This window comes from Mugil cephalus, chromosome 16 (genome assembly GCF_022458985.1).
Source record: "Mugil cephalus isolate CIBA_MC_2020 chromosome 16, CIBA_Mcephalus_1.1, whole genome shotgun sequence".
Taxonomy (NCBI): domain Eukaryota; kingdom Metazoa; phylum Chordata; class Actinopteri; order Mugiliformes; family Mugilidae; genus Mugil; species Mugil cephalus.
In genome coordinates, this window is record NC_061785.1 from 9,069,698 (window position 1) to 9,079,889 (window position 10,192).

Consider the following 10,192-nt stretch of genomic DNA (forward strand, 5'->3'; position numbering starts at 1 on the left):
GGACTCAACTCTCCTCGGCCACAAGGAGGAGTCAGTGTAACACAACAACAGAACCCGTGCTGACAAGACAGTTGGCTCCAAAACTGCTCATCCATACATAAACAGAAAGGGTGAAGAGAACAAGGGTGAACAGTTTTTGTTTGAAGGATTTATTTCTGTTCATGTACAGATACCTGTAAAACTAGGTGTGTGTGTGATTGATGTCTTTGTTCTTTGCTTCAGGCTTTACAACCCTGCCCACTTATGTTATCAAATAGATCAAGTTAGTGAATTTCAGGAATGAAAGACACTCCTGTCCAAATAGTTGACTCTGGTTCATTGAACTAAAAAGGCTCCACTTCTCAGCGATGGCAGTCCGAGTCACCAAGACATTTTCTCTGTTAAGTGTGATATCACTTGGCATTATTCTTTTTATTCTATCATGGGAAGGTTCAGAAACAAACTTCAGGTAAGTTGTGTTTTTGTATTTTGCCCAGAAATAGCACACAGATATTATATTTTTTGCATATAAATTATGAAGCTACTTCTGTTCATTTCTTTTCATACATTTATAAAATGTCTCTTATGTTACACTTTTTTTCAGCTGGCCAAGTTTGTCAGGGAACTGGATTCCACGTCCTGCCGTATTAATCCCACCACCCATGAAAACTTCTACAAATGCACCTGCAGCTGAGACGCCAATGCCCGTCCTCTCCAAGAAATCCTTCAAGAAGCTTCCAAAGTGGGATTTTGAGGATGTTTATAACCAGGATGGCCGTCCTGGACAGAGAGTAAGCTGAGACAAGATAGAACTGAATCTGTTTAAATGCATTAATGTAAAGAAGAATCAGCAGCTTTAGCGTCACTGCATGCATTTATTGTTTCTCTTATTGTTTGTGCACCTTTTTCTTTTTTTCCTTCTTTATCATCTGTCAAGGTTTATCTTATTTCATAATTTAAGATTTTATCATTTTTAGACCTGTCCCCAGTCTCTGCGAAACTCAAAGGATGAGAGCTTCAAGAAGACTTTTCTTCCCAACATACGTTTGTTTCTGCACAAAGACAACATCAACATGAGCGAATGGAACCGACTTTCACATTTTAACAATCCTTTTGGTTTTATGGAGTACAAGTACGACGGTAGGTATTTATGTGTGTCCGTGACAAAGGAATATTATGAGCTGAAACTGATGATAAAGAACATAGGTCCAGATAAATAAAGCAGATCTCATCCCAGGGATGTTAATGTTTCCTCCTAGATGTGCACCAAGCCATTGTATTAAGTCCAATAAATAAGGCTTTTGAAGTTCATGTAATGTGCAGAGTGGAGCTCGTACTAGAAAACACCATAAACTCTGTATTCTGGCTGTAACATTTTTTTGTCTTGATGTTATCTCAAGGAAGTAAACTTTTCCCGATCTGATTGTTTGCCCAGTTATTCCCAACACTGATCTCTTCATAAGGACATATCTTAATTAATATTCTCTGCCAAGTTGAGATAAGCTGATGAAACAGATAACGCCCTGATATGTAACCCATTCTACTTTTATTTAGTTTCTTCTATGTGTTTTCGTTTTATTTGCAGATGTGATGACTTCAGTGAAGCTGATTCCAAAGCCAACAGAGCCTCTGCTCCTTCCAAAACCAGGAGGTGATGGCTGTGTGCGCTGTGCCGTGGTGGGTACCGCAGGAATCCTCAATGCATCCAAAGCTGGTGCAGAGATCGACTCTCATGATTATGTTTTCCGGTAAGAAAGAGTGTGGGAAGAAAATCTGTTGAGAGAAATTTTAAGTATCTTGTGTCATGTAAAGTGTATCAGTTAAGATGTACTAAATATGAGCATTAGTCACACCCTTATTGGTATTAACCAATATTGAACCACGGTGGAGGTTTGATTCCAAAAATAACAGGAAGTATTGTCTCCATTGACTGGCTGGATTAACATTTAATGATCTTTGACAGTCTACGTACATATAATATATACTTGGAAAAGAAAGATACTTAAAGAGATCATATAATCATGTATCACGCTCCTGCTCAAGAATCCATATAACTTTGTTTTCAAAATCTACTCTCAGGAATGGTTGTATGTCTCAGTGTTAGCCCTGCAATAGGCTGGCGACTTGTCCAGGGTGTACCCCAGCTCTCGCCCGATGCCAATTGGAATAGGCTCCAGCAACCCCCGCGACCCTAGTGCAGGATTAAGTGGTACAGAAGATGAGATGAGATGAGATCTGCTCTCAGGTCCTTTAACAGATCCACTAACTAGCAAATTTCTAACCACTCTTCCACCAAAAATCCTTGAGTTGCTTCTCTTGGAGACAGTCCTGGAAGGAGGACTTTGATCTTTGAGTGGTGATTGGTGATGATTGGTGATGGTGTGCTTAGGATCTATGTCTTATTCAAATGTGCTTGAATTTTCAGACAGATTATATTCAAGCTCTCTGATGTGATGCAGAGTTTGTAGTTTAATCAGTGGCAGGAGAGACAGTCCCAGGGACACGCTTTGTGGTTGGTTTAAAGTTGTTTTCCCAGAAAGCTGTCTTTGGTCTTCATTAAACATGTCTACATGATAGTAGTGAGTGGTTTCCTGTTCAACCAGTAAATGTACAACTGGGAGTTGAAAGTGAGCTGGAATGGGTGGTTTTCTGCCTAGTTTTGATTTGTAAGATCAGATTTCTAAGATGTGTGTGTGGTCTAAGTGTAGTCATTAAGTGGTTTCATGGTGTCCTGATGTAGGACTTTTCTACCCTTGGTACTCATAGTCACAGTGTCACATCCACTGGGATTTACCCTTTTATTCACACACAGGGTTCAGTGTCTTGTTTAACCCTTTAAAGGACAAGGAGCCATATTTGGTAACTTCAGTCGACATTTTAATGAGGTCAAGAAGCATTTGGGGCTTTTACCCAAGATCAAGGCAACACTCCACGCAGAAGTGGCCTAATGTTGTCTAATGTTATAATGTGATGTATTTCAAAGAGAGCCCTATAACGGGTTAAGGACGCTTCAGCATGTGGTTCACGTGCAGGGGACCGAATCGTTCCACCCACCGAGTCCCAGCCACCCGTAATGTTTGAGATGGTTGGTAGCTGCATCTCGAGTCTGGTTGCTTTCTTTGATTCGTTGTGTAAACTTAAGCCTTCCATCAGTAAACAGGCAGATTCTGGGAAGAAACACGGGCACTGGATGCATTCAGTATCTTTCCGAGAAAGGAAGAAGGTGAGAGATGGTGAAGGGCTTGAAGCCTGCTGCAGGTTCATCTGTACAGAGGAAGGGCACAGCTGTCACACATTCCCACAGAGCTATACTCAACGAGGGAAAACAGAGGATTACTAGACTACTTTATTATTAGTACGTTTTTGTTTTTTTGTTGTTTTTTTTGCACTAGTGTGACTGATCTGAGGGACCAAAGTACGAAACGAAATCTGGATCTATTATTTTCATGGTTTTGTGTGCGTGTTGGTGTTTTTTAAATAAAATTTGGTCTGGAAACCATAAGCTGCATCGACTAATGACTTGAGTGATTCAGACACACCTCCCATGCAGGACTAATGTGTGCATTCATTCATTCATTCATTCATTCATTCATTCATTCATTCATTCTCTCTGTTACTGCTTGTCCTGTGGACGGTGGATGGAGGGCTAGAGCCTGTCCCAGCTGTCATTGGACAGGTCACCAGTCTGTCCCAGGGCTAAGAGAGACACAGACAACCACACTCATACCTACAACCAGTTTAAAATCAGCAGTTAACCTAACCAACATGGCTTTGGATGGTGGGAGTGCCACGCAGACACAGGGAGAGCATGCAAACTCCATGCAAACCTTTGGATATTAGTTTGCATTAGTTGGAAATTAGTTAATATTATTGAAAATTCCTTGCAAGTCTCATGAGCATCCACACCTTTTTCTTTCAAAAGATCTTAAACAGCTGTTTATTTCTTGGCATGATTCATTAGTTTCAGCTGAAAAACTCAACATTTTTCATTGAATACACTTCTATTGTCATTACACAACAAGCCTCTTGAACTGACTGACAGACCATTCATAGACTTGCCTCATCATCACTCATCAGCTAAGGTGTGTGCATACCAAAATGTGTCTAGCGTTGTGTTTTGCTACACCGGGAACCAAGTCCATGGTGTTTAAGCAAATTTTTGTTTTTTTAGCTTCGTTGGGCAACACAGTGACTCATTGTTCGGCTCTCTGTGTCAAACAAAAGCAAAATTCTCCAGAACAAATTTCTCTTGTGATAAAGTTTGAATCAAGATTTGGAAGAGGAAAGCTGCCATCACAATACAAATTATTCTCACTTGACCTACAGAAAAAAAAAACTATTATTATTTTCAAAGCCTGTGAGATAAAGTAGCTCCTTGAAGACAAAAGCTTTATCTTAATCTTTTGTTTGCACAGCGTATACAATATTAATCTTATGTTTATTAGGATTAACAAAACACAGATTTACTCATGAGTCAACATTATGCTGTGAACATTCACCTACTGCAATCATTTCTTATTCCCTCCCTATGAGAAATTTTCCTGTTGGATGTTTTATAGCAAACTTTATGGGAAAGTGGATCCCATTTTTATTTTAATTCATTTGTCTCTGGTGCCGTTCGAGCTAAAATTCAGTGACACATTTAATAGTTGAGTCATTTTACTGATTTGCCTTCTTCCTGTGAGTGTGATAAAAGAGGGGCCGGTTAACATCTTACATGTATGTAAAAACCAGTTCAAAGCCCTCACATGAATGCTGATATGTAGAACAGGTTTTATTGCCTCTGGATGTACATGTCACAAGACGTACACAATAGAACATATTAATGATGACTGTGTGACAACCTGGCACGAAAAAAGAACAGAATGTTGAGTCCTTCAGTACATGTACTTGTGATTAGGTGTGAGTGAATGCTTCCCCGCCTTCCCTCGTGAACTATTAATTACCTAACGAACTTTCTCACCTCAAGAAGAAAAACAAATTTCTCACTTCTCACGGAGTATGCAACAAGCTTTAAAGCTGAAGGCAAGGCCAGAAACAACCTCTATTTTTTGTTTCTTTTTTTTTCTTTCTTTCCAGAGGGGCCTTTCTTTAGCAGTAATTTCTGGTTCCTTCAGATTAATTTCCAAACCAACCAGGTAAAACATGAAACCCCTCCAGTGAGGGTCCAGTGCACCTGATACCTTCAGCCAACTGGACACCCTACAAAGAAAAGTCAGTTCAACCACTTATATCCACAAAGACATTCTTTCAGTCGCTTGAAGCCAGTGGAAGCATAGAATGTAAATGTAAATATAAATGTACTTTATTTATAAAGCACTTTACAACAACCCACAGGTGAACCAAAGGGCCTTACAAGGGGTCATACAACAATTAAAAACACACCGGAAAACAAGTACATGAGTTAAAGAAAATAAACCGATCAATCAAAAAAAAAAGAGGATAAAATAGTAAAATAAAATAAGATAAAAGTCAAAAGCAAAAAAATGAAAAAATAATAAAATTAAAAAATATAAATGAAAAATTAAAATAGAAAAATACTATATACACGATATTTACAAAAATGATAAAATTACAGATTATTGTTGAGACTTGGAATGCCTGACAGGCCAGACAAATCATGCTCTGTATCCGTTCCAGATGTTGTTACACAAGTCTGTACTTTATCTTTTGCGCAATGTCGAATGCCAAAAGTACTTAATTGGTAGTGTGTGTCTGGTATGTGTTTTGCCCTAACAGTGATGGAACAGTTGTCTTCTGTTCATTGTTACCACACCTTGTGCAAGTTTTCTTTTTCTTTCTTATATTGACAGTTGGAGGAAAACATAATCACTGATAATGGGCAGGTGTTATTCCTGTTCCTTGCAGTGGCTACAAGTTCATCTTTTTTAACTCATACCTAACACTCCTTGTTTTGTTATGCCCACCTTTTGTTGTTGTATTGTTAGGCAGATGACGCCACATGCAACTCTGAACACAGGGAAACCTTAAGCACCAGTTCAGGACAAGGCTTAAAATAAAATTTGTGATAGTTACCCGTTGTCAGTCAGTACACTTGAGTACTAGCAAATAAATATTCTGCCACAGGTGTGTGCTTGACAATCCTCTGTTTTTTATTTGCAGGATGAACGGGGCCTTGACCAAGGGTTTTGAGGAGGACGTAGGAAACAGAACAGATGTGTACGTTCACACAGCCCACTCCATCACCGCATCGCGATACTTGTTGAAGAAGTACGGCTACACGGGTGCCCCTCATGATGAGGTAGTGAAACTTAAATGAAGGTGGCGTGATGTTGCTTATGCTCAAAACAAAAATAATGTCTGTCTTGTTCTTTGATAGGGGATAAAGTACGTCATGATTGCTGAAGGATTGAAAGACTTCCGGTGGCTGGAGGGTCTTCTGAAAGGAGAAAGTGTCCGTGCCGGCCCGTACCGCAAATCAGAGTAAATATCACACTGGTTCTGTGTGTGTCTGTGTGAGTCTGCATCCTGTTGCCATCAAGGAGTGTCATTGCTATGAGGTGGGGGTGCTTGGTCTGGTCTAGGTGGGTGGTACACATGTACAAGTAACATCCACAAGTATGCCAGGTTCAAATGTTTGTCACAAGTTGGTGGATGTTATTTACTTCTCTTGTCAGTGGTTTTAATGTTGTGGCTGATTGGTGTAAAGTACAGGTGTGAGCATACTAGAGTTGAGCTGGATACTCGGCTGAAACGAGTATCCGGTACGGATCGAGCACTTTTGCCGAGTACGAGTATTATAGAGTAATACGAGTCAATACCTTTGCTCAGATTGAATGAAAATCCTCATTGGTTATCTGACTGTGCCTGTGTTCTGTGATAGGCGCCGCAGCGCCCCCCTTCCCTAACCACATACACGTGTTGCTGTGTCCCACTCTAGTCACTCTGACACACAACAGCTATCTGTCTCTCAGGTTCGCGATCTTTCCCGTTAACGTTTAGAGTTTCTTCAGCTTCAGGTTTGTTTTTACTCCAGTTTGTACTTACTTATCAACCATATGAGTTCTGGAACACGTGGGTTCGTTCGGACGTTGTGCAAATTAATGCGACTGGCGTTGCTTATCTGCCTGTGAGATTTTTTTTCCTTTTTCTTTTTTTAGCCGCCTGCTGGCTAAAACCATTTTTTTTGGCATCACGCAGAGTGTCTGACACTTTCTTGTTGTATTTCATTAAAAATAAAGGTAGCAGTCGTATAAATTGGTGTAAATTGGTATAAATTAAGCTACACTTTCCTCACCTTGTTCCTTCATTATCAACAGTTTATACAACAGTTCATATATTATCCCTCCAGGCCAAGACCATACTACTCAGGGCAGTACAATGAGAGCCGCTTCTACGTTCTGCACCAAGACTTCCTCCGATACGTACGAAACAGGTCAGCCTCCTCTCATACACCATCCAAACTGTCTGTGGGAAACAGTATGCTCTTATCACTTCAACTATAATGGTGACAGATGAGTCAATTGCCAAATCAAAATTAATTGGCTTTAAAGTAATTTTTCTGGAACAATATTCAGTGGTTTCAGCTGAATTTCCTTTTGTATATTTTAATGCAGTATTTTTTTAATAAGTAATAATAATACTGCTCTCTACTTGACAAACAACATTGTGCAGGTGTCACTAGGCTCTGGCTAACTGATGATATTTGTCATTATTCTCAGAATTTGTAGAAATCAGTCAGTAAATGTAATCATCAGTTGTAGTCCACTGTAAAATAGTCTAAAATGAAACACAAATACAATAGTAAAATCCTGCATGAGACTTGATAACATGATAATAGTAATAATAATAATATTTAACGATATAATGGTTACAGTGGAGTATTTCAATATTTACAGTACATTTTCATGATTATACTCAAATATTTAAATGCAGGACTAACTGCAGGCTGACCCTACGTATAGACTGTATGACTATTAATAAAGTACATCAAATGTCTGTAACACGCAATCACCAAAAATCCTGGTGTGTAGACGTCTATCGTTTCAAATGACATCATCTGAATTCTGGACGTCCATGCTCATTTGCTGTGTTTTCATTCCTAACAGGTTCCTGTTGTCTCGTAATCTGAATGCTTCATACTGGTGGACAGTCAGACCAACCAATGGGGCTTTCACTCTTTTGCTGGCTCTGCACACCTGTGACATAGTAAGTCCATATTCACCTACTAGTGCTTGTGGTTTGGTTTTTGCCTTCACAGTTTCCAGTGACGACAAAGTGGGGAAGTCACAACCAGCTTGATCACTTAGTGTTTGTTGAAGTGCACCTGTGACATTTTTAATCCTGTAACTACTATGGGATTAATGTTGTGAAGCTACAAAAAAATGCTTTTAAAGTTTGACATGTTATCAAAACAACTTCTACAAGACTGAAACTACATTGTTTAGAGGCTGGTTTACATGGATTAGTCACAGATCATTATGATACTTACTTCACTACAATTTTGCTATGATTTGCTAAATGTAGTCCTATCTATTGTGCAGCCAAAGTACTTTGTTCCCATGATGTTTATATACAGGATTTGATAGGATTTGCCTCCACATTTAGGTTTTTGTGCCGCTCAGTGTTTACTTTCTCATCTTATCATAGTTCATGAGGTAGATTTGCAAAGAAGGCGGCTGTCTGGTGATGTGTTCACCGCCCCTTCACAGCAGCCAACTGAAGGTGTGGTAGAAAATGTGACACCACCAGAAGGGAACAATAAAGTGGAACACTAAAGTAGAAGTTGTACTAAAGTGGAATGCTTCACTTATTTGCTAGCTGTAGTAGCCGTAAGGCTTCAGTCGTGAGGTTGTAACATAGAGGTTTACTTTGAGGTTGGGCCAAACTCATGTCAAGTAGGACTCCTGTGGTTTTTACCTGCCTGCAGTTTCTATGCTGATCATGGGAGATAAAAGGAAACCAAAGTTAGAGTCGTCATGGCAATGCTGTTTACTGTCAACCACAGATCTTGTTCTGCTGGTCCCAACAATCAAAATGAAATCCACAGTGTCGAGAGCTTTGATGGCTGTGCAACCTGCTGCTTTCAAAATGTTGAAATGTAATCGAAACATAATCCACATTTTACAAGGAAAAACCACCTGCACATTGAACTCATTATTACAATGAAAAGAAGTCTAAACCTTCACCTGTCCTCCATGTTTTCTTTGTCTCTGTCCGTCCTCCTCAGGTGAGTGCATACGGGTTCATGACGGAAGACCACAGCAAATACTCCAACTACTACTATGAGAAGTACATTAAAACCAAGGTCATTTTCTACAGCTACCACGACTATATTCTGGAGAAGAATGTGTGGAAAAGTCTTCACGACAGGAAAATACTTAAGCTATATCAGAAATCTGAATCAGGGCCAGAAAAGCCGAAGCAACCTTAATACATCAAGAATGGCAGCAATGGAATCCAGAAGTTAGGTCATGTTTTCTGTGTTAACATATGTTAAGACAAAGCGAGGCTGTCACATCACATATGGCAAATTGTGTGGTTAGGGGGAAAAAAAAAAAAAATAGACAAAGCACTAGACATCTTTGCCCCAGAACCAGTTTGTATGTCAAGTTGTGAAGTGAAAATATAATAATAGACCAGATGTGAGGAAGTGGGAAATGCATGGCACTTTCTGAGTTTACACCTGGATGTATATCATTGTGTTGCACTTTCTGAGAGAAATGCTGCCTAGTCAATTTTATTTGTCGGTCTTTTTGCCTTGCTGATCCTTACTTGTTTATTTTTGTTTGTGCCCCAGGCAATGATGTTTGTATGCTATTTATAAGTATTGGTGCCTGTCTTTAGGTTTTAGGTTTAGGTTAGGTGTCGTTGTAAGGGGGCGTTCATGGGTCAAGTGGAATTTTTATATGGTTTATGAAGTACTGAAATTGTGCCAAAAGGTATGTGCCAAACTGAGGTTCCTGTTGTTCGTTCAAGTTATTGGTACATTTTTGTTTGTGGGTTTTCTAATATTTTTATTTTTTTTTGGAACGTGTCATTTTACCAACACCCATAACTTTGAGTGTGGTTTATAAATAAAGAACGCAAACTCTTTAATCATCGTAGCCGTTGAATAGAACTGTCTACATCTTGCCTTTTTATGGAAGTGGTTTTCACTTTTCAAGTGTTATACACATTTACCTCCTCTTTGTCTCATCGTCATTCACATGAAATAACAAAGAAATGTATCAAAGATAATAATACTCTTTAG

At 39.3% G+C, this 10,192-nt stretch overlaps 1 protein-coding gene across 1 annotated transcript; it reads left to right on the forward strand.

Moving 5' to 3' along the window:
• The first annotated feature begins 263 nt into the window (after positions 1 to 263).
• On the forward strand, positions 264 to 9,488 carry LOC125021975 (alpha-N-acetylgalactosaminide alpha-2,6-sialyltransferase 1-like). Its single transcript, XM_047608202.1, has 9 exons — positions 264 to 448; positions 584 to 770; positions 957 to 1,119; positions 1,565 to 1,727; positions 6,103 to 6,241; positions 6,320 to 6,423; positions 7,292 to 7,375; positions 8,049 to 8,148; positions 9,170 to 9,488. The coding sequence occupies exons 1-9, from the start codon at positions 348 to 350 to the stop codon at positions 9,371 to 9,373; spliced, it is 1,245 nt and encodes a 414-aa protein (XP_047464158.1). The 5' UTR covers positions 264 to 347; the 3' UTR covers positions 9,374 to 9,488.
• The last annotated feature ends 704 nt before the right edge of the window (positions 9,489 to 10,192 follow it).